A 25,914-nucleotide genomic window follows, 5' to 3' on the forward strand; every position below is an offset into this window, starting at 1 on the left:
ATGAGGCGCCATGTGCTGCTCTCCACCCTCCTCTTTCTGACCCTCTTACCCTCAGGTAAGGGGGTGGCCGATTGCTGGGGTCTGGGGTCTAGAAGGCGATCTGGAAGGTCAGACAAGACCCTGGCATCAGTCTTATGGATTTGCAAACCTGGTATCAACAGCTTCACTAGGATGAGTAACAGAGTAAGATAGGAAAGAGAGCACTCTCCATTCTTCGTCCGGGATGCCCGGCTGGGCCATGGCAGCTGGCGTGTAGCAGGTAGATCCGACAGCCTTCAATGGCAGCGCATCTATCACTGTGTCAACTCACTGGGTCAGAAGAAGGGGCGGACGGGAAGGACCCTATCCGCAGGAGCTGGTGCTAAGGGTGTGTATTGGGGGCAGGGGGCTCTATCATAAGGTATTTGGCTCCTGAAGGGATTGGGATGAGCTCTCATTATGAAAGAGGTAAGTCCATGGTTGTGAAAGGAAGGTGAGTGTATTTCTTTTTTTTTTTTAATCTAAATTAGTTTTGGAAAATAAAGAGACTTCTGTTGTAGCTGTATTGGAACAACAGGCACAGAGCAGAACTGTCCAAGCCAAAGTGGCCACAGGCCACTCCCTGCCATTATCACAGACCCAGAATCAGGTTTTGGAAAGAGGATTCCAGTCCCCAGGGAGTGCCCATGTCCCCAGTACCTTTATAATGACATCATATAAATTACCTTTTAAATGACAATCACAAAACATCGGTTCCAGAAGCCCAAACCTTGTCCTGTAAAATAAGGCTGGAGCACGCTCTCTGGGACACGGCTGCCTTGGTTACATAGGAAGAAAGGATTATGTTGGAAAATGGAGATGAGGACACAGGAGGTGACACCGTGCAGCAGACAGTCACAAATCCTTCATGCTAAGGTGTCAGGTTCACACTCATCATTGTCACAGGGAAAGACTGAGGTCCATGGCTTCACAGTGCTCGACTCTAAGTATTCAGACATGTGTCTGGACACAACACTTCAGGGTTACAGAGGGCAATCGTCAACTGTGTAGAAGGAGTTTGGATCATCTGTAGGTCAGACAAGGCTACTCAATAACAGTGGGTCAGGCACTATTTAAGCGAAACATATTAGACGAAATAACGTTTATGTTTTCACTTGGAAATAATTTTATTTGCATTGAAGAAGGATTTGTTTAGAATACACTGCCCACACTCTTCTAAATGTCATAGTGGGTAGCATGACATCAGTTAGGACTATCTGAGGCTATGACTCCCACGGAGAACAATCTCCTGTTTGAATGCAGTTGCCAGTGTGAACTCTACGATGTTCACAGGCTGCTGTCTGTCAGCCTCTGCCGTGTCTGTGGACCCCTCCAAGGCTAGGGGGACTCAGGTTGTGTGGATTCGTGTCCCCACGGTGAAAGCAGGCATCAACCGCAGACAGAGCTGTGTGGCAGCTCCCCAGTCTCCACAGTCCTGTCCAGAAAGGTGCTCTGAGACTCAGGTAGTCCCGATGCCAGCTCCTTGCTCTTCCACCTCTCGTGGTCCCAGCCCGGTCAGCCACCCAGTCTCTGCCTCTGTGTCAACCTCCTCATCCTTCACTTTGACCCTTCCTTCTGGCTCCTCTGTGGCATAGGTTTTATTTTGTAGTGTGCTCAATGCCAAACAGATATTTGAAAATATCTGTTTATTGAGTTTCAATAAGATCTGAAAGGAAGCAATCATGGGAATGTATAAATACTTGCTAGGTAATACAGATAGACAGTAACTTTGGGAGATAAGAAAGTGACAGGTGAAAAAAATAGGTCGGAGCTGAAACTGATTATATTTAATGAATAAATAAATGTGCTGGAATGATAAATCTTGAGTTCCTGAAGGAAGTAAAAAAGTTTTACTCAAGAAAGAAAATACAAGAAAGAGAACATCTTGTTTTTATGTTTCCATGTTTTTGAGATTCACACAGGAACAAACTGAGATCCACTTTTAATCAACATCTTGAGTTCTTAAAATCTATGCCTCCTTCATGTGGAAATATGTAACATTAAAGACATGGGTCTGGTAGTTAGATGAGACAATTCCTCAGGTGTTCTGTCATAGTCTATACTAAGTGTCTAAATAGTCAGGACTGAGAGAGAAGGCCTGGGGGGGCAGGTAGCATGACAAGAGAAATCAAAATACAGAAGATGAGAAAGTGGGACATAAGGAGGTGAGAGAATAAGAGAGACTCAACCGATAAGATCAGTGATGGAGCCATGAAAAGTGTCCCACATCTGGTATGAATGGAGAAAATTGTTAAGGGTCTGTCCTGGATTTAAGAAAAAAATTGAATTGATTAACTGCAAACCCGGTGAACTAATAGCAGCAAGATTTTTAAGAAATCACATGACACCCAAAGATTCAGTGAAGTTGTCACTAAAATCAGGTCATAAGGTTATTTTTTTAAACAAGTTTTTATAGGCCCTGGCCAGTTGGCTCAGTGGTAGAGCATCGGCCTGGCGTGTAGGAGTCCTGGGTTCGATTCCTGGCCAAGGCACACAGGAGAAGTGCCCATCTGCTTCTCCACCCCTCTCCTTCTCCCTCTCCTTCCTCTCTGTCTCTCTCTTCCCCTCCTGCAGCCAAGGCTCCATTGGAGCAAAGTGGGCCCGGGCGCTGAGGATGGCTCTGTGCCTTCTGCCTCAGGTGCTAGAATGGCTCTGATTGCAGCAGAGCGACACCCCAGATGGGCAGAGCATTGCCCCCTGGTGGGCATGCCGGGTGGAACCCGGTTGGGCACATGCGGGAGTCTGTCTGACTGCCTCCCCGTTTCCAACTTTGGAAAAATACAAAAAAATATAAAATAATAAATAAATAAATAAATAAACAAACAAACAAGTTTTTATAGCTCTGTTGAAATAAAGTTGACAAAAAACTGTATATTTAAAGTGTACAACATAAAGAATTTATATATCTATATATTTGCAACAACATGGTTGAACCCAGAGAATATTATGTTGAGTGAAATAAGTCAGACACAGAAAGAGGACTGTACAATCTGACTTGTATGTGAAAACTCAAACATTAAATTCGTAGTAACATTGAGTGGAATAGTGGTTTCCAAGAGCTGTGGAGGTGGTGGTGGGACGGTGAAAGCAATGGCAAGCTCATAGTTTTCACGGAGATACCTTTATATGTAGCTATCTTCATGGAAATGCTACTGCTTTCACCATTTCACTGTCCACCATCGCCAGTCCCCTGCATGTGACAGTGTGCCAGTCTCCCCCCTGTCCTTTATCAACAGCTCTGATGTTCTTGCGAGTAACCCAAAACCATTACTTTGAGGGTCAAATATTTTGATGAGAAAATGGACTTTTATCTGGATGAAAACGTGGTTCACATTAACAAGGCAATGACTTCCACCTCTGTGGCGGAGTTCAATCAGGAATGAGCTACATAGGGTCTGGTCAACTGTATATGCTCAATGCTCAATAAATAATCTTTAGCAAGAAAGGAAATAAGGTGTCCTTTTTTTTTCCTTTCTTAATTTAATAAGAGGAGGGGAAGCAGAGATAGGACTCTCTCATGAGCCCTGACTGGGACCCACCCAGCAAGCTCACTAGGGGGTGATGCTCTTTCTGGACCATTGCTCCATTGCTCAGCAACAGAGCCATTTTTTTAGTGACTGAGGTAGATGCCATGGAGCCATCCTCAGTGCCCGAGGCCAAGTCACTCGAACCAATCAAGCCATGGCTGTAGGAGGGGAAGAGAAAGAGAAAAGAGAAAAGGGGGAGGGTAGTGGGGCAGATGGTCACTTCCCCTGTGTGCCGTGACCGGGAATTGAACCCAGGACATCCACACGCCAGGCCGATGATCAAGGTAGCTTTTTCTTTTTTAAAAAGTATTTCACATAAGGATCATAAGAACCCTGACTGATCTAGTCATTGTTCAGTCCTTTAAACAAAAGGGCCTATAAAACTTCAGAAGAATTTGAAGATAGCCTGGAAGGCAAAGATAGTAAACTCTTCTAAGAATCAATATAAGACCTTTTGGAGGTGTCTGAGAGACTTGTAAAACTCCAGTGAAATGAGACTACGAGGGAACTTTCAGCATCCCTACCTTCTTTGCTCAGTAATCACCCCGAATAAATATGAATGAGAAAAATATTTGGAGATGGGATCTTTGAGTAAACTAGGATATAACAAGATTATGGGGGAAAAAGAGAGAGAGAAAGAGAGATAGCATGACTCCACACTTTAGGAGACTTCAGCAAGAATGTTTCTAGAAGGTCAGAACACAACCTAAGTATAAACTCAAAACAAACTTTGCCATATAGGAACAGAATTTATGGAACTATTAGTGAGAGCATCTCTGGGCCACTAGTGACAAGCAGATTCAGAATGAACTAAAAATGATGTAAACAAGTTATGTATGTAAAACATCATCTCTAGGTGAATCTGGAAAGGGAAGAGAGACATTATACTGTGCATAGCCATATGTCTGCTTACCTCTATTAGTTTAAATAAAATGTGAGAGTTTAAATAATTCATATAAGATATTACTTATAAAAAGTAATTCCTAGCACATGTTACATGGAGCTTCTAGTCCAGGAAAAACTCATCTCATTCAAAAACAAGAGTAATGAAAAGTTAACACTACTGAATCTAAATAAACTTTTAAAAAATCATTAAAAATGAACAGACAACAAAATTTTAAAATTCTAAGACCCAGACATGAATTCCAGTGGAAATATATTCTACAGATATACCTTGAATATATGCTAAATGATGTGTGTTTAATATTAATCATCAAAGCATTATCTGTAAGAGCAAAAGATTGAGATCACCCAATCTCCACCATTTACAATGCAGTTAAAGAAATAATGAACTAGTTATAGATAATAAATACTGAATTATTATAAAACAGAATGACAATTCAATAAGATAAGAAAATGAATTAAGTATAAGAAATAGAAGTAAAAAGTATTTGACTAATTTTATTTACAGTTGATAAAAGAGTAATCACACACTTAACTATTGCAATGTTGATGGAAATTTCATTATTTTCTGGTTGTTGGCTATTATAATCTTGTTATAAAAATTGTTGCATGTATATCTTAGTTTCCTTGGGGTGCTGTGTTTGGGATGAAATTGGGTCATATGATATGAATCCTCAGCTTTACTAGGTAAAAGTAAACTCTTTTCCAACTTGGATAAATTTAGAATTTAGAAACCCACCAGCAGTATTTGAAAGTGGTAGGGATTAAAACTACACGTAGAAATAAAGTATTTGACAATAAAAGTAAATAATTTGGAGGAGTTAAATGGTCATTGCAAAGTTCTGAAATCATTGTATCATGTAAGGGCACATGTTCTGATTAATATTAGACTTTCACATATTCTTAATATGTGAAAGATTTTAATTTAATAGGTTTTAATTCTGTAAGAACTACTAAAAGAATAGGAACAAGGGTTTAATATTTAAAATAACTAAAGACAAAAATGAGATTAAAAACAATCCAATAACAAAGAGAAAATCAGAGAGACAAAAGCAAGAGACTAGGCAAAGAGAAAAGTAATTAAGATGGCAGAATTAAACGCAAATATACCAGTGACTATATAAAAATCATATAGGTTAATTTTCTATCTAGTTCATATCAAAGGTAGCAAATAAGTCCAGCTACATGATACAAAACAAACGAACAAACAAAAACAAAAAAACAAACAAACAAACAAAAAATCACACCTAAAATGTAAGCATATAGAAAGATAAGAAGTAAACAAACGTTATTATGGGCTGAACTGTGTCCTTCCATAAATTCTAAGTCCTAAGAGCTCAGAACGCAACCATATTCAGAGGCTGAATCTTTACAGAGGTTCTTCAACCAAAATGAGGCCAGTAGGGTGAAATTTAGTCCAATACGAATGGTGTCCTTATAAGTGGAAGGTACTTGGACTCATAATGTAAAGACACAAAGAGGGGATGGCCATCTACGTTCCAAGGAGATAAGCCTGAAACTCATCCTTCTACTGGGTTTCTCAGAAAGAATCAATGCCCTTGACACCTTGACTTCAGCCTCTAGCCTCCAGAACTGTGAGAAAATAAATTTCTGTTGTTTAAGCCACCAGAATGTGGGACTTTTTTTTTTTTATAGCTGCTGAAAATTAATGCAGATTCAAAAAGATATTTCATGGATGTGTTAATCAGCAAAAAAGTTGAAAACTTTTTTACAAATAAAGAAGGCCATTTCATAATGTTTAAAGATTCAATTAATCAAGGAAATATAATAAATTTACATTTATACGTATAACAGAGTCTTACAATATAGAGAGTATAAAGTGAAAAAACTCAGAGGAATTGAAAATCCACAGTATCACAGTGAGATATTTTAGCATAATCCTCTCACAAATTAATAGTGTAACCAGTCAAATATCAATAAACACTTAAAATATTTGAACATGATTAGCATTCTTACAACACCACACTTCACAACTACAAAATGATTTACAAACTTGAAGGACCAAATCCAACTACAAAATACACATTTTTAAGTGTAGCCAAAGCACTTATAAAAATGGCCATCACTCAATCAGAAAGCAGGCATCAACATTTCAAAAGATTAAAATCAATCAATATATCAAATCAACATGTTGTACACTCTAAACTTATACAATGTTATATATGTCAATTATATCTCAATATCACTGGAAAAAATAAACTTTTGGAAAATTTGAAAAATATTTTGAACCTAATTTAGTTTAGCTAGAAACCACTAACAAAATGTAAGTATTTGGATTTAAAAATATACTTTTACATTAGGCAGTGTTGAAATAAATTTAGAAAATCAGTTATAGTAAGATAAGCTAAATGTCAAAATTTGTGTAATAAAGGTAAATTAGAATTTAGAGAAACAAATGAAAAAGAAAAATATCAATAAATCAAAAAGTTGGCTTTTTAAAGATGCATACACTTTATAATACTATATTGTAATGAATATCTTGACATTGATCAAGAGAAAATGAGAACATATTTAAATATCTGCCTGCATGAATGGACCTGGAGATTATTAAGATAAGTGAAATAAGCCAGACAGAGAAAGAAATACCATATGAGCTCACTTTTGTGTGGAGCCTAATGAACACAATAAACTGAGGAACAAAATAGAAACAGAGGCAGGGTCATAGGGAACAGATGGACAGCTGTCAGAGGGAAGGGGGTAAGGGGATTTGGATCAAAGAAGGTGAAGGGATTAGCCAATTATATATACACAACACAGAGATACAGGTGAAGGGATTAGCCAATTATATATACATAACACAGAGATACAGGTGAAGGGATTAGCCAATTATACATAACACAGAGATACAGGTTAAGGGATTAGCCAATTATATATATATAACACAGAGATATGGGTGAAGGGATTAGCCAATTATACATAACACAGAGATACAGGTTAAGGGATTAGCCAATTATATATACATAACACAGAGATACAGACAACCGGGTAGCAATTCCCAGAGGGAAAGGGGGAATAGGGGTGGGGGGAGGGAGCAAAGGAGGTGAAACAGGGGTGAAAAGAGACTTTGCATGGAGCATGGCTGGAACAATGCATTGGGTAGAGGGTGTCATATTGAATGGGACACTTGAAACCATGTCAACACAATAAATTAAAAATAGAAGTTAGCCTGACCAGGCGGTGGCAAGGTGAATAGAGTGTCAGACTGGAATGCAGAGGATGAAGGTTTAAAACCCTGAGGTCACCTGCTTGAGTGCGGGCTCACCAGCTTGAGTGAGGGGTCGCTGGCTTGAGTGTGGGATCATACAAATGACCCCATGGTTGCTGGCTTGAGCACAAAGGTTGCTGGCTTGAAGCCCAAGGTTGCTGGTTTGAAACCCAAGGTCGCTGGCTTGAGCAAGGAGTCACTCACTCTGCTGTAACCCCCCAGTCAAGTCACATATGAGAAAGCAGTCAATGATCAACTAAGGTGCCGCAATGAAGAATTGATGCTTCTCATGTCTTTGCCTTTCTGTCTGTCTGTCCCTATTTGTCCCTCTCTCTGTCTCTGTTACAAAAATTAAGTAAGTAAGTGTTGGTCAAATAAGTTTGTAAACATAATATATATGTTTGCTCGCTTGTGACTTATAATGGGTGTGGGGGACAGGCTATAAGCAGGCCAGGTTGTTGTAGCCTGAGGTTTGGTTTTGGGACTAAGCTTTTCCCCACACCCTTGACTGATTGTATGATCTGGGTGGTGCACTCTCATGAGAAATCCAATTATGCCTTGGATAAGTGACTTTGTATGGGAGACTTCCTTGTTTGTATATTGGATTAAGGGATTTTGGTTTTCTACACTATAAAGTGGGACAGGCCAGGAGCTCAGACACACAGTTCCTGCTATCACAAATGCAGGGGCTCCCCTGATCCCTTGCCCTTCATGGGAAGAGCTGGTTTTCTGCTTTTCCCTTGTCTTCTTTTGTGGTTTGCCTGTCTTGGTGAGACACCAATAAATAGGATGGCCCCCCATCCTCTGACTCCGCCATTTCTTTATCGCCTGCCCGAATCCAATGGGAACCTGCATGTGAATGGTCACGATGACGGCTCCTGGCCTTACAACTGGCGTAGTCGGCAGGATTCAGAGATTGGTATGGAGCCACCATCCTTGATGGGTGGGATAGAGTACTGGTTGCTGCTCTGGCTCCCCATGGCTGTCCTTTTAGGGGCCATGGGCTACATGTTTTTTACTCAAGAGGAAACTGCCCGAGGTCAAAAGCTTCAGCATGAATTGCAAACAGAACGGCAGAAAAGGCTGGAACTGGAGCGAGCACTGGAGAAGGAATTACGGGTTCGAGAGTTGCAGTTTACCCTGGAAGCTGAACGTCTTCACCGGCAGTTTTTGGAGAAACAACTCCGGATTCAAGAGCTCGAGTCTCAGCTTCTGGCCAAAAGCCAGCAGCCACAGGAGCCTAAACGGTCACCAAAGGAGCAGCAGCATCCGTGCCGGTGGATTGGCTTTGAGTCAGCGGGAGCAGGCGCTTGCGACTCCTCTTCTGAGGATGAGAAGGCTCAGGCTGAAGCTGCCTTACACACACTGAGAACCCGACCAGTTGTCGCCAAGAAGGTAAAAACCCAGCAACAAAGAGTCCCTCAGGGGCAGCCACAGCCTCCTGCCCAGGTAATGGAACACTCTGTGGTCCGGCCCTATACCCAGGCAGAGCTGATGGAGTTGGGGGCACAATTTAGGCAGAAACCTACTGAATCCCTGGTAGCCTGGTTACTACGATTATGGGATATAGGGGTGGATGGCATCATGCTCTCTGGAACAGAGATGGAGAAATTGGCCGCCATTACCACACACTCTTCCTTGAGGCAGCGTCTTCAGAACTGCCATGGCAACCCAGGAGACCATACCCTATTAGAGTGGGTGATGGCTGCCATTCGTATGGTCTGGCAGAATGCTGGAGAACTGCCGGGGCAATGAGTCGGTGGCAGTGCTACAGTGAGTTAGTAAAGGTCCTTCGAGAACTAGGTATGAAGAATGCTGTTTTCAACCCTGGGTCTCGTGGGCCAGACGAAGAAGTGTTTACAGCCAAAATGAGGGAATTTGTCCTTCCTAGCACCCTGTCAGCCCTTTTTGGGTCACTTGTGGCTATCTTGGGCCCCTATGTGGGGCAGCCCATCAATGCAGTTACACAGATGGTAGCAGATTTGGGAGAGCTGGAGGTCGCTCGGGATCATAAAGCAGTGAGGGCTGCTGCCTATGTTTCCCCCCCAAATAACAAGGGAAACAGGCCTGTAAAGGTTACCCGAACGCAGATGTGGGTAGACTTGATTGCGGCTGGAGCAGATAAGGGGAAATTGGATGGCCAGTCTAATAAAATTCTTTTGGAGCTTTGGCGGCAGCTTAAACCAGAACAGAAGTTCCAGCCACTGAGACGAAAGGCCCCAGCAGCTACCAATAAAACGTTTGGTGCGCGCACAGCTCGGTTACAAGATTATATGATAGAGACAGCCGAGGGAGAGGGGAACTCCCAAGACCCATTGTACCAGTTTGAATAGGAAAAAGGCCGAGGGACCCGTCTAACGGGGATGGGCGGGGACCGGAGGCCACATGTGGAACTGGCTATCCACTGGTCCCCTTCCAACGTACAACAGGTGTTGGCCTTGGTGGATACAGGTGCAGAATGTTCCCTTCTCTATGGAAACCCAGAGCGGTTTGCTGGACCCCAGTGGCCATTGACGGTTATGGGGGCCAAACTGTCCAAGTGAAGCCAATAACTACTCCATTGGGGATAGGGAGACTGCCTCCTAAGCCATATAAGGTGTATGTATCTCCTATTCCTGAATATATTTTGGGGGTAGATGTCTTGAAGGACTGTGGTTGGAAACTACAGCTGGGGAGTTCCGGCTGCAGATCAGGGTTGTGAAGGCAGTATTGTGGGGACATGCATCACATTCCCCTTTGCAATTACCCATCCCTCAGCGTGTGACTAACACCAAGCAGTACCGCCTGCCAGGTGGTTATGAAGAAGTCACAGGGACAATCCTTGAACTAGAAAAGGTGGGGATCATCCGGCCAGCACACAGTCCTTACAACTCCCCAGTATGGCCTGTGCGCAAAGCAGATGGAACCTGGAGAATGACAGTAGATTACAGGGAACTTAATAAAGTTGTTCCCCCTTTGCACGCTGCTGTTCCCTCGATAGCTAACATGATGGATCGGCTAAGCCATGAGTTGGGGACATACCACTTTGTGGCAGACTTGGCCAATGCTTTTTTCTCTATTGATATAGCCGCAGAGAGTCAAGACCAATTTGCCTTCAGTTGGGAAGGGAGACAATGGACCTTTACAGTGTTACCCCAGGGCTATTTGCATAGCCCCACCTTGTGCCATGGGCTGGTGGCTGCTGACCTGGCTAAATGGAAACAGCCAGAGGTAGTCCGCATGTACCATTATATTGATGATATTATGCTAACTAGTGATTCTCTTTCAGAATTGGAGCAAGCAGTCCCTACCCTGCTATCCCATTTGAAAGCATGTGGCTGGGCAGTTAACGAGAACAAATTACAAGGACCTGGGTTATCTGTTAAATTCTTGGGAGTTGTCTGGTCGGGTAAGACAAAAGTTATCCCTGACGCAGTTATAGATAAGATTCAAGCATACCCCGTGCCCACTACGGTAAAACAGTTACAGGAATTCTTAGGTTTGTTGGGGTATTGGCAAGCATTTATACCGCATTTGGCTCAGTTACTACGCCCCTTGTACAACCTTATTCGAAAGGGGGTTCGCTGGGATTGGACTGAGCAGGCGCAAGGTTCATTTGCAGCTGCTAAGAGAGCTGTCAAGGTGGCACAGGCCTTGAATGTGTTTGATCCTGCCAGGCCTTGTGAGCTGGATGTTCATGTAACCTCAGAGGGGTTTGGATGGGGCTTGTGGCAGCGGACAGAGCGCCTACGGCAACCTATTGGATTTTGGTCCCAATTGTGGAAAGGTGCTGAAGTTCGTTACTCATTAGTAGAGAAGCAGCTGGCAGCTGTGTATGCTGCCCTCCTGGCAACTGAGAGTATTACAACCACAACACCAGTTACAATCAAAACAACATACCCTATAGCTAGATGGGTGAGAGATTGGGCAACTAAACCACGTAGTGGTATGGCCCAAATGTCTACCCTGGCCAAGTGGGGTGCCTATCTGCAACAACGCTGTGCTCTTAGCACCAGCCCATTGAGGGCAGAACTGCAGGAGGTCTTGGGTCCAGTCACCTATGCGACCTTAGAGTCAGGTGCAACTGGGGCTCAGGAGGCAGAACCTGAGGTCAGTCCTTACCAGGAGGGGCGGGTGCCCATCCCCGAAGATGCCTGGTATACTGATGGTTCCAGCAGGGGCCAACCTGCCAAATGGACGGCTATCGCCTTCCATCCGGCCACTGAGACTATTTGGATGGACACGGGTACAGGCCAAAGCAGCCAATGGGCAGAATTAAGAGCTGTTTGGCTAGTTGCCCATAATGAACCTTCACCTCTGGTGATCTGTACTGACAGTTGGGCTGTCTATCGTGGACTGACCCTTTGGATTGCTACTTGGCACATTAACCAGTGGATGGTAATGCACCATCCATTATGGGGTCAGGCCATGTGGCAGGACTTATGGGAAATAGGACACCAGAAGCAGGTGACAGTATATCATGTCACAGGGCATGCCCCTCTAGCCCATCCTGGGAATGATGAGGCAGATACGTTGGCAAGGGTGCGATGGTTGGAGACTGCACCTGCAGGTGATGTGGCACAGTGGCTCCACCGGCGCCTGCTCCATGCAGGACAGAAAACTATGTGGGCTACGGTTAAGGCTTGGAACTTGCCTGTGTCCTATGCAGAGGTACTTGCAGCCTGTGAGCAATGTGCAGTATGTTCCAAGGAACACCCTCGGAGACCACTGGTGTCACCTGGACAGATCCAGAGGGGTCATGTCCCACTGACACGATGGCAGATAGACATCATTGGACCCTTACCAAAGTCAGAAGGGTACCAGTATGCAGTCACTTGTGTAGATACTGCCACCGGGCTGCTTGCTGCTTACCCCGCTCGTAACCCTGACCAGAGGGCAGTCATACAGGCTCTGGACCGCCTGAGTGCTGCATACGGGCGACCGCTGGTCCTTGAAAGTGACAATGGTACCCACTTCACTGGTTCAACGGTGAGGCAATGGGCTCAAAAGCTGGGGGTGGACTGGAAGTACCATGTTCCCTACCACCCCCAGGCTGCTGGCATCATTGAGCGTTATAATGGACTCTTAAAGCAGGGACTGCGACAGGAGGGGGACACCGGCTCTCTTACTGGATGGACACGCCGCTTATGGACAGTACTTCGGATTTTGAATGAGCGACCTCGTCGGGGAAGCCCAGCTCCAGTAGAGGCCCTCCTGCATCGGACAGCTGCCCCTATTCAGTTGCAGATACGCACTAAGGACATTTTACTCAAGCCAGGTTTCAGACAGCAGGGCAACGTGCTCTTGCCTGCTCCAACAGCCCTTCTTAAAGGACAACGGCTTCAATGGACTTGGCCCTGGACTGTACAGGCCCCCCATCTGAGATGGGTGGCCTTGTTGGCACCATGGGGAAAGGGGTTAGAGGTGGACCTCCAGTTAACTCCTTGGGCAACCAGCACCTGGCCACCTAAGGTAGAAGTGTATTATCCCTTGAGTGCTCAAGGGGACAGCATTTTGAAGGGCACCTTTGTGATTTCTTTATGGCCAATAATGAGTTCCCCTATTTTACTACACATAGAACCAGCAGATGCTGGTGTATTGGCGAATAAGGTTTGGTACGCCCGCTCAGGGCAGCCTCTGGTGCCAGCTACAGTGCTGTCTGCAGATAAAACTCTGGCCTGTATTCTGCTAGAGGGAAAAGATTTGCCTCTCTTGGTGCCACTGACAGCTCTCTCATTTCGCCCATAGTTTTTGATCTGTTAATCCTATTGCTGTAGTTGGTACTATTTCTGTTTATGCAATGTATCCTACTCTTTACACAGTGACCATCATGGAAGATGCCTGTGGTTTAGATTGTAAAGCGAGCAAAAGGGGTGGAATGTTGGTCAAATAAGTTTGTAAACATGATATATATGTTTGCTCGCTTGTGACTTATAATGGGTGTGGGGGACAGGCTATAAGCAGGCCAGGTTGTTGTAGCCTGAGGTTTGGTTTTGGGACTAAGCTTTTCCCCACACCCTTGACTGATTGTATGATCTGGGTGGTGCACTCTCATGAGAAATCCAATTATGCCTTGGATAAGTGACTTTGTATGGGAGACTTCCTTGTTTGTATATTGGATTAAGGGATTTTGGTTTTCTACACTATAAAGTGGGACAGACCAGGAGCTCAGACACACAGTTCCTGCTATCACAAATGCAGGGGCTTCCCTGATCCCTTGCCCTTCATAGGAAGAGCTGGTTTTCTGCTTTTCCCTTGTCTTCTTTTGTGGTTTGCCTGTCTTGGTGAGACACCAATAAATAGGATGGCCCCCCATCCTCTGACTCCGCCATTTCTTTATCGCCTGCCCGAATCCAATGGGAACCTGCATGTGAATGGTCACAATGACGGCTCCTGGCCTTACAGTAAGTAAGTAATTTAAAAAGAAAATAGTTGTCTCAGGAACGAAAAGGTTGACATCACAATTGGTGTTCCAGAGATTCACAGGAAATAAAAGGATATTGTAAATTTGTGTACTTAGAATGACTTAGAATCTTCTCTGCAAGAGTTCTTTCTTTTTCACTGCATCAATTTTCTTCCCACTGGATTATTAGCATTAGTCTCCAAACACGCCGTTGTTTCTCTGATCTTAAGAAAAAAATTGTTGATCATCTTCCAGTGCCAGCTATATACTCCGTTTTGCAGTGAAACACCTGAAAATAGTTGTTGCCCATACATTCTTGCCACTAATTCTTCCTTAAATATAGTCCCACCAGGCACTCTCCCAATCCATTCCCCTGCTACTGAATCTGCTTTTGCCAAAGTCACCAAAAAAACTCCACTCTGCTAGACCCAATGGTCATTTCTCAAGGTGACCTTCTTTGGCTCATCTTCGGCATTTGACAACAGGTGGTCATTCTTCCTCTTAATGTGCTTTCTTCACTGGGCATCCAGGGTGGCACACCCCTTGATTCTGACCTGGCTCACTGGAGGTGCGCCCTCCTTGCCTTTGCTGCCACCCCGTCTTCTCCCATAACTCCTTTATGCAGGAGAGACAGAAGACTCGGTCCCGGTCCTCTTCTCCTCTCTCTCTCCATCTGGCCCTGGGGTCAGTCCCATCCTTTGAAACTCCACTTCTGACCTCTCTTTTGACCTCCAGACTTGCAATGAGTATCCAATGGCCTAACTTATATCTCTATTTGGATGTTTAATATCAAAATTAATATATCCAAAAATGAACACCTGAATTCCCCCACGCACTTCCTCTCTATAGTTTTCTCCCATCGCAGTGGCCACGTCAGCATTCCATGGAGCCTCTCTAGGCTCCCTGCACCCTCCTCTACTCTGTAGGCCTCTGCATCTCCACCCTAGAAGGTCTCTCTGGGCACCTGCGCCATGACCAGCCACACACAGCAACTGCTCCATACTCACTGAAAGGCCAGAGGGCTTACAGAATTTCTCTCTTTTGTGGCTGGATGTTGTTCGATTACTATTTATATATATATATCACATTTTCTTTGTCCATAAACACATTCAATATTAATTGATTCAACATCTGTCCTAATGACAGACTCTTATGACGTCATTATGTTTTGACTACTGTGACTACCGTTGCAATGAAACTGAGGATGCAGTTATCTCTTTGAGATAGTAATTTTTCCTCCCTTGAATATATATCTGGAAGTGGAATTGCTGGACCACATGGTAGTTTTACTTTTACATTTTTGAGGAATCTCCACACTGTTTTCCATAGTGGCTGTACCAATTTACATTCCCACCAACAGTGCACTAGAGTTCCCATTCCTCCACATCCTCATCAACACTTGTTTGTAGACTCATTGACAATAGCCATTCTGACAGGTACAAGGTGAAATCTCATTGTGGTTTTGATCTGCATTTCCCTGAAGATTAGTGATATTGAGCAACTTCTCATGTACTTGTTGGTCATTCATTGGCCTTCTTTGGAAAAATGTCAAGTTTTCTGCCTATATTTTAATTGGACTGTTTTTTGCTATTGAGTTCTATGGGTTCCTTATACATCTGGATATTAACCCCTTATCAGATACACAGTTTACAAGTATTTTTTCCCCATTCTCTGGTTTTCCTATTCATTTTATTAATTGTTTCATTGAGTGAAGAAGATTTTTAGTTTCCTGCAGTCCCAGTTGTTATTGTTTTTTTCTTTTTATGACTTGTGCTTTTGGTGTCTTATTCAAAGATCATTGCCAAAACCAATGTCAAAGAAATATTTTCTTGTGTTTTCTTCTAGGACTTTTACGGCTTCAGGTCTTACGTCCGAATTTTTAAATCCACTTTAAGTTAATTTTTGTGAGCTCTGTAAGATGAGGGTCTAGTGCAGTGGTTCTCAAAGTAGGCGCCAGTGCGCACTGGTGCACCCTAGAAGATTTCCAGGTGCACCCTATGGTATTCCAGAGAAATATGTGCCTGTTGGGGACCAAAAAACCAATAGGGTTTTTGGAGTTTAGATTTTTAAGGGACAGAGGTGTGGGGAATTGGCTGTAAGCTGATAGTCTGCCCAAACCCCCACCTCACTTGCCTGATTAGGTTGCAAAAAGCTGTAAAACTGTGGCGCTGGATTGCTTACACTACCCTTCATGTTCCCTGGAAAGACTGGAGGCAAGTTTCTTCTATCCTTTGGTGTCAAGTTAAGATGACATGTATGGTGGGGGTTTTGGATTGATGATTAAACATAAGCAATTATCTCTTGAAACCTTTTGGATTTCTATAACAGAAGAGTATGTGGCAATATCTAAAAAAACTTTAAACATTTTACTACATTTTTTAACATCCTATTTGTGTGAATTAGTATTTTCTACCCTCAACATAATTAAGAGTAAAAAAGAGAGGAATTCTTCAATGTATTGATGAGGAAATGAGAGTTTGCCTTTCAAATATATGCCCAAACATTGAAGAAATCACTAGGACACATCAGGTTCATGTTTCTCATAACACAAGAATGAAAAAACTTAACACATTTGTGCCAAGACCTGCCAAATTTACTAAATCTTACTAAGAATGTATCTATTTATATAAAAAGATAACTTTTTTATTTTTTAACCCCACTTTTTTACAAATTCTAAAAGATATAACTCAAAAATGTAACATGAAAATGTGTTTTAATGTCAGAACAAATTTAATTTAATCATATTTATTTTGTTTAATTACCATAAAAGTACACTTGGACTTTTTTTTCTTTAATATTTGACTTAATTATTATAACATATTTTTCAGAAATTTGTATATAGTGTGCCTACAATTATTTGTTGGATTTTAAATGCACCTCGACTACAAAACGTTTGAGAACCATTAGCCTGATATCACTGTTTTGCATGTGGATATCCAGTTTGCCTCACCCCCTTTATTGAAGAGACTGTCTTTTCTCCATTGAATGTTCTTGGCTTTCTTATCAAATATTAGTTGACCTTGGCCATGTGGGTTTATTTCTGGGCTCTCAATTCAGTTCCATGTCTAGTATGTCTGTTTTTATAGCAATACCATACTGTTTTGATTAAAATAGTCTTAGAATATAGTTTAACTTCAAGAAGTGTGATGCCTCCAGCTTTGCCTTACTTTCTCAAGATTTCCTTGGCTATTATGGATGTGTGTGTGTGTGTCCATATGAATTTTATTATCTTTTTTCCCACCAATCTGCTCTATCTACACAGGTCTTTCTAATCTTTGGATTAAACTCTGTCAGGAAACTAAATGTCTTTTCTTTCCTCAACATTCAGATCTCACTTCACACACTATATCCTCTTCAGAAAACCTCTCTTGTCCATGTTATCAACTCCATCATCCAGACTTTCCTGGTCCATTATTATATTATTTTTTTCCTCAATACTTGGCACTTTCTGAAGTTGTCTTATCCATCTATTTTTATATTGTTATGTTTTCTTTATTAAATATGTTTGCAAGACTACAAAAAAGTTTCTGCCATTTTCATTATGCTATCATTACTACAAAGAAAAATGCCTGATGAATAGAAGGAATTTACTCATTCTGAGTGGAAGATCCATATAAAGGACTAAATGAAGAAAACAGGAGTATATAAAATATACTTTTTGTACATCCCTCTGTTGCTTCAGTTTGCTGTTTACCAAAGTTCTTTGTGAAGCAGGAGTTAGCAATGCCAAGCACTTATAAGAAAAGGAGAGTGGTGGTTAAGACTCACACTGTTGGGGAAAAGGGCAAGAGAGTGGATGTGACAGAGTCACTGAACAGAGCCTTTGTCCAGATCCCTTTCCCCACTTAGAAATGCCCAACCCAGAATGACCGTGTTCTCACACTCAGTGTGGACTCCTTCATGGACTAATTATCTCACTGGCTCTTTTTCTGCAGTAAGAAGTGGTATGGGTTCTTCTGAAACCCTCTGTTTGAATCTGTTTGGCGTGTGCAGAAGAGACGTCTGCAAAGTAATCGAGGATACAATTGGTTTCTGCCGAAGAAGGTGGCGATGTTGCAGATCGTGGTGGGTCCTGATTCCAATCCCCACACCAGTTATGTATTCAGATTACCAAGAACCCCTTAAGAACAAAGTGAAATGAATGACAAGAAAGCATCCAAAAGAAAATTCTTTGCATCTAAAAACATTAGAATGTATATCTTGCTTTACCCCAGCTTTATTACCAACTTTTACTATCCTGTGTCAATAAAATAAATATTGATTTAAAATATAACCAGGTGCTACTTCTCTATGACCCATTTTCAGATCCAAACAATGTCTTTAAAAGTGAGGAAGTCTATTTTTAAGAAAGATAGTAAATGTGTTTTTTAAACTTGTCATAGAGCGAACAAAAGATTTTTTTAAAAAGTCACAAAAGTAAAAATATAACCATACAAAACATAACAGACACTTCTCCCAAGAGGACATAAAAATGGCCAACAGGTATATGAAAAGATGCTCATCTTCACTAGCTATTTGAGAAATGCAAATCAAAACTACAATGAGATACCACCTCACACCAGTTAGATGAGCTATTATCAACAAGACAGGTAATAAGTGTTGGAGAGGCTGTGGAGAAAAAAGGAACCCTCATCCACTGCTGATGAGAATACAAATTAGTACGACCATTATGGGAAAAAGTATGGCGGTTCCTCAAAAAATTAAGAATAGAACTACCATGTGATCCAGCAATCCTTCTACCGGATATCTATTCCCAAAACTCAAAAACATTGGTATGTAAAGACACATATACTCCCATGTTCATTGCAGCATTATTTACAATGACCAAAACATGAAAACAACCAAAGTGTCCCCCGAAAGAGGATTGGATAAAGAAAATGTGGTACATATATACAGTGGAATACTCAGCCGTAAGAAATGATGTCATACTGACATTTACAACATGGATGGACCTTGAGAACATTATACTGAGTGAAATAAGTAAATCAGGAATAGCTAAGAACTGTGTAATTTCACACATAGGTGGGATATAAAACTGAGACTTACGGACACAGATAAAAGTGAAGTGGTTACCAGGGGGAAGGGAGCATTTGGAGCGGGAAGGGGACTTGAGTGAATGGGAAGGGGTAGGGGATGGGGGAAAGGTGTAAAGAGGGACAAATATAAGGTGACAGAAAATGATTTGACTTAGGGTGATAGATAGATAATATAATCGACAGTTCACATGCTATAGAAATGTTCACTTGATACCTTTGTACTCTTATTGATCAATGTATCCTGTTAAAGTTAATTTTCTAATTAAAAATTTTAAAATAATTAAATAGACACACAGAGAAAATGCAGAGGCAAGATACAGAGGAAATTCAGAAAATATCAGAGAAAAAGAAGAGATGTAGATAAAAGGAAGAGGAGCAAATTGAAAGAGGGCACGAGGAATGATTTGGGATAATACATAAAGATGGTAATTTGGCCCTGGACATTTGGTTATGGGGTAGAGCATCGGCCCAGCATATAGAAGCCCCAGGTTTGATTCCTGGTCAGGGCACATAGGAGAGGCACCCATCTGCTTCTCCACCCTTCCCCCTCTTCTTTCTTTCTGTCTCTCTCTTCCTCTCCCACAGCCAAGGCTCCATTGGAGCAAAGTTGGCCCAGGTGTTGAGGATGGCTCCATGGCCTCTGCCTCAGGCACTAGAATGACTCCAGCCTCAATGGAGCAACGCCCCAGATAGGTAGAGTGTTGTCCCCTGGTGGGCATGCTGGGTGGATCCTGGTTGGGTGCATGCAGTCAGACTGCCTCCCAGATTCTAAATTCAGAAAAATACAAAAAATAATGGTAATTGTGTGGTAGACAACCAGAAAGACATAAACAAGAAAAGAGAGAGAATGAGAGGTTGAAGGTCAACAGGAATGTATATAAAACTTCAACTAACAAAGAGATTCTTATGTCACATCTATGAATAAACAGTGTGATCATTTATATTCTTAATATTTTAGTCCTCGAGACACATAGTTCTTTCATAGACCTGGAGTATTTATTTTTGCTGGAACAAAATATTGACCTTTTTGAAAAGTATATTGTCAATACTCCTTTTAAATCGTTGTTTGGATGCTTCATAACTTCTTTTTCCCCCATATCAGAAATTTGCACTTTCCTTTCCTGACGTCATATCCCTTAAAGTAGTTCTTAGGAGTTTTGGTTTTCACTCATGTATTAAATATTCATGATTAAAAAATGGTTTTATTTTATTTTTTTAAAGTGAGAAGAAAGGAGACAGAGAGACTGATTCTCGTATGTGATCACACTGGGATCCACCAGGCAAGCCCCCTTCCAGGCAATGTTCTGGCTCTGGGCATGTTGCTTCACAACCAAGCTATTATCAGTGCCTGAGATGGAGGCTCCAGGGAGCCATCTTCAGTGCCAGGAGCCAACTCACTTGAACAAATTGAATCATGGCTGCAGAAAAGAAAGAGAGGGAGAGAGAGGGGGGTGGGATGAAAAAGGGTGGAAAAGCAGATGGTTGCTTCTCCTGTGTGCCGTGACTGGAATCAAACATGGGACTTCCACAGATCAGCCCAATGCTCTACCACTGAGCCAAACAGCCAGGGCCAGGTTTTTGGGTTGTTTTTTTTTTTTTTTTTTTTTTTTTTATTTTTTTTGATAATTATAAAATTGCAGGGACAACTTTCATTATTCCAATAATGCAATATTTATGAAGTCTTTATTTTTTAATTCTCAGAGTGTGAAAATTTTCCACAATGATTTGATACAGTCTTGACTAGATTTCAGACAAAATTGACCTTCAAACAGAGGAGGTAGGCTGTAGTTCAAGAAGTAAGTGCATAAATAGAGAAAAGCTTCATTCTCTCCATCTCTGAGGATACTAGAGACTATTTATCTTATCAATAACTTCTTGAATAGTTTTGGTGGTTTGGGTATTTAAAACATTGTCTATTTTAAATAAGGTGTATTCATTGTCATAAAATATTTGGAAATGTTACTGAAGTTATGATATATCAGTTTAAAATAAAACACTATACTTTTAAGATATTTTATGTAAGTTTCATGGTAACCACAAGGAAAAAACCTGTAGTAATTATACAATAGAACATGATGTCAAAGTATACTGATACTAAAAGACATAAAATTATACCAGAAGACATGAAGAGAATAAGCAAGGAATAGTGGATTTAAAAAATTGGCAGAAAACCAACAAAATGGCTTTAGCAAGTTCTTATCAATAATTATTTTTAACAAATGAACTAAATTCGGCTATCAAAATATACATAATGGTTGAATGAATTTAAAAAACAAGACCCAAAAATACGCTGCCCACAAAAGACTCACTTCAGCCTTAAAGACACAGAAACTTTGTGGAGAAGAAATGGAAAAAGACACTTCAAGCAAATGTTAACCAAAATAAACAGGGGTAGCTATTCTTCATTTCAGACAAAATAAACTTTAAACTAAAAGTGGTAAAAAGGAACCAAGAAAGCCAATACATAAAAATAAAGGGGTCAATCCATCCATAAGATATAAAATTATTATTTTAAAAAAATTTATTTAGAAAATTAAATTTAATAGGGTGACATTAATAAGAGTACATAAGTTTCAGGTGAACATCTCTATAGCATTTGAACTGCCGATTGTGTTTTGTGACCATCACCCAAAGGCAAATCATTTTCTGTCTCCGTATATTTGTCCCTCTTTATTTTCCTCCCACACAACTGCCTCCGCCTGGTAACCACTTCACTTTTATCTATGTCCATGGCTCTTACTTTTATATCCCACCTATGTGTGAAATTGTATAGCTCTTTGATTTTACCAATTTACTTATTTCACTCAGTATAATGTTCTCAAGCTTCATCCATGTTATCGTAAGTGGCAACATGTCATCATTTCCTATTGATGAGTAGTATTCCATTGTGTACATGTACCACATCTTTATCCAATCTTCTATCAAGGAACACTGGTTCTTTCCATGTCTTGGCCACTGAGAATAATGCTATGATGAACATAGGGGTTCATGTATCATTGCGTACCAATGTTTTTGAGGTTTTTGATTAGATACACAGTAGAGGAATTGCTGGGTCACATGGTAGTTCTATTCTTAATTTTTTGAGGAAGTACCGTATTGTCTTCCATAGTGACTGTACCAGTTTACATTTTCAACAGCAGTGAACGAGGGTTCCTTTTTCTTCCCAGCTTCTCCGACATTTGTTATTACCTGTCTTGTTGATAGCAGCCAATCTAAACGGGTGTGAGGTGGTATCTCATTGTACCTTTGACTTGCATTTCTCCAATAGCTAGCAAAGATAAACATCTTTTCATATATCTGTTCTCCATTTCTATGTCTTCTTGGGAGAAGTGTCTGTTCAGTCCCTCTCCATGGTTTTTAATTGAATTGTTTGCCTGTTTTTTGTTGAGCTTTGTGAGTTCTTTATACATTTTTTATATTAACCCCTTATTGGTGCTATTGTTTGCAAATATCATCTCCCATTTGGTGTGCTGCTTTTTTGGTTTGTTGTCAGTTTTTTGTTTTTTTTTTTTTTTTTACTCTGCAGAAGCTATTTAATTTAATATAGTCCCATTTTTTTTTTTTTTTGCCTTTACTTACCTTGCCTTTGGGGTCAAATTCATAAAATGTTCTCTATAGCCAAGGTCCATAAGTTTAGTACCTATGTTTTGTTCTATGTAATTTATTGTTTCAGATCTTCTATTCAGGTCTTTGATCCATTTTGAATTAATTTTTGGTGCTGGGGCAAGGTATAGTCAAGTTTCACTCTTCTACATGCGGCTGTCTGATGTTCCCAGCCCCATTTATTGAAGAGGCTTTCTTTCCTCTATTGTGTATTTTTGGCTTCTTTGTTGAAGATTCTTTGTTCATAAATATGAGATTTTACTTCTAGGTTGTCAATTCTGTTCCATTCATCTGTATATCTGTTTTCCTGCCAATACCATGCTGTTTTGATTATCGTGGCTCTGTAGTATAATTTGAAGTCAGGTAGTATGATACCTCAGGTCCATTCTTTTTTCTCAGGATTGCTTTCACTATTTGGATTTTATGATATCATACAAACCTGGTGATTTTTTGTTGTATTTCTTTTAAAAAAACATTGGCATTTTAATGGGGATTGCATTAAATTTGTATATCACTTTGGTAATATGGCCATTTTAACTATGTTGATTCTTCCAATCCATGAACATAAAATATTTTTGTATTTCATTGTGTCTTTTTAAATTTGTTTCAATAATGCTTTGTAGTTTTCAGTATATAGGTCCTTTATATCCTTTGTTAAGGTTATTCCTACATATGTTTTATTGTTGTTGCAATTATAAAAGAAATTGTTATTTTGGTTTTTTTTTTGTTCACTTTTTAGTTTGTTTTCTGAAATTTCACTGTTTGTGTATAGGAAAGCTGTACACTTTTATATATTGATTTTGTATCCTGAAACTTTACTGTATTGGTTGTTTCTAATAACTTTTTGATAGCATTTTTGGGGTTTTCTATACATAGGATCATGTCATCTGCAAAAAGTGATACCTTTACTTTTTTTCCAAAATGGGTGCCTTTCATTTCTTTCTCTTGCTTGATTGCTCTGGCTAAGACTTCCAGTACTATGTTGAATATGAGTGGAGAGAGTGGGCACCCTTATCTTGTTCCTGATTTTAGAGAAAAAGCCTTCAGTTTTCCACCATTTAGTATTATATTGTGGATAGTTTGTCATATATAGCCTTTATTATGTTGAGGTTCTTTCCTTTTATTACCCATTTTATTGAGTGTTTTAAACATAAATGTATGCTGTATTTTATCAAATGCCTTTTCTGTATCTATTGATGGAATATAATTTTTGTCCTTTTTTTGTTGATGTGGTATATTATACTGATTGATTTACATATGTTAAACCATCATTATGGTCCAGCAATGAATCCCACTTGATCATGATGTATTATTTATTTAATGAGTTGTGTTTGATTTGCTAGTATTTTTATAATTTTTGCATCTGTATTCATTAGAGATATTGGTCTGCAATTTCTTTCTTTCTTTCTTTCTTTCTTTCTTTCTTTCTTTCTTTCTTTTTTTTTTTTTTTTTTTTTTAGTTGTCCTTGCCAGGTTTTGGTATGAGGGTTTTGTTGGTCTCATAAAATGTATTAGGCATTATTGCTTCTTCTTCAAATTTTTAGAAGACTTTGAAAAGGATAGCTACCAACTATTCTCTGAATGTTTGGTAGAACTCACTAGTGTAGCCATCTGGTCCTGGATTTTTATTTTTGGGGAGCTTTTTGATAGTTGTTTCTATTTCATCTCTGCTTATGGGTCTGTTTAGGTTTCCAGTTCTTTGTGATTCAGTCTAGGAAGATTGTATAGTTGTAGGAACTTAACCATTTCTTCTAGATTGTTAAATTTGGTGGCATATAATCTTTCATAGCATTCTAATATGATTCTTCCAGTACTTCCAGTACTATGTTGAATATGATATATCTCTGATGTCTATGCTGATTTCTCCTCTTTCATTTCAGATTTTGTTTATATGAGTCCTTTCTCTTTTTTCCTTACTGAGTCTAGACAGAGGTTTGTCAATTTTATTGATCTTCTCAAAGAACCAGCTCTTGTTGTATTAATTATTTTTTATAGTTTTTTTGGTCTCTATTTCAACTAGTGCTGCTCTCATTTTTATTATTTCTTTTGTTCTGCTGACTATGGGTTGCCTTTGTTCTTCTTTTCCTAGTTCCTGAAGATGTGATGTTTGGTTGTTTACCTCGGATCTCTTTTGTTTCTCAATATAAGCCTGTAATGATATAAACACTTTTATTACTGCTTTCATTGCACCACAGAAGTTTTAATATGTCATTTTGTTATTCTTGTTTGTTTGTATATATAAATATATATTTTGATCTCTGCCTTTATTTATTCTTTGACTCAGTCATTTTAAAGAAGTTTACTGTATAATTTTCACATTTTGGGGGGTTTCTTTACTTTTGAAGAAATAGAAAATTATAAATATTTAAGTACCCAACATCAGAGTACATACATGTATAGAACAAATACTAATTAAAACCAATAGCAATAATAAACAGCAATACAATAGCAGTTTGGAAATTTAATGCCCACTTTTAACAAGAGATAGATCATCCAAAGAAATAGGGAGTCTTTTCGAACTGTAGACATAGTCTTTTTTTTTTTTAAGTCATTACAGTTGACTAGCCAGACAGTCTTTTGACAATAGATGGCTATTAAGAAAATATGGTGTGCTTTATCTCTGGTATTTTAACTCCCCTAATTTCACCATCCTTGTCCTGTGGGACAGTTACACAAAGGATTTGTGATAAATAAGAAACTGTTAGTTTTCCATGTGAACTAAGTATATTGACTTTTTAGTTGCTATTGAGAACATTGTGCCTATATGATGCTAACCTCTGTTAAGAAATAATTTAAAAATAGAAGTTTATTTATTTTTAAGAAAATGGTCCTTGGGCAATTCTCTTATCCCTATTTGAAAAAGAGTATGTCATGGCAAAGTTCCCTTGCAAGTCAGAGGACTTTAGGTAACAAGAACTTCACCCTTACAAGCTTATTTCCTGTCCTCCTTCAAAGAGATGACCGGCCAAAGGTATTGACCTCCCAGGAATTTGAGAGTCCCTGGAAAAACGGAAGGGTTGGTCATCTGGCTTCCTATAATTAGGTTAATTTGTCACCAAATTTAGAGACTCTATGAGTTGGAGACGGTCCAACGGAAACTGTTTATTTTCTTACTTGTTAAGCTTCACTGATCAAAAGAAACTCCGTCCCCCAGAAATTAATAAAAGGCCCTGTGTTCCACTACCCCCGGTCACTGACCTCTCTACTGGGCATCCAACC

General features: G+C 40.2%; 1 protein-coding gene across 1 annotated transcript; it reads left to right on the forward strand.

Annotated features, from left to right (window-relative positions):
- Positions 1–18,197, forward strand: LOC136308523 (beta-defensin 109-like). The gene is made up of 2 exons (XM_066235936.1): positions 1–55; positions 17,992–18,197. The coding sequence occupies exons 1-2, from the start codon at positions 1–3 to the stop codon at positions 18,195–18,197; spliced, it is 261 nt and encodes an 86-aa protein (XP_066092033.1).
- The last annotated feature ends 7,717 nt before the right edge of the window (positions 18,198–25,914 follow it).

The sequence above is a fragment of the Saccopteryx bilineata genome, chromosome 6 (assembly GCF_036850765.1).
Source record: "Saccopteryx bilineata isolate mSacBil1 chromosome 6, mSacBil1_pri_phased_curated, whole genome shotgun sequence".
NCBI lineage: Eukaryota > Metazoa > Chordata > Mammalia > Chiroptera > Emballonuridae > Saccopteryx > Saccopteryx bilineata.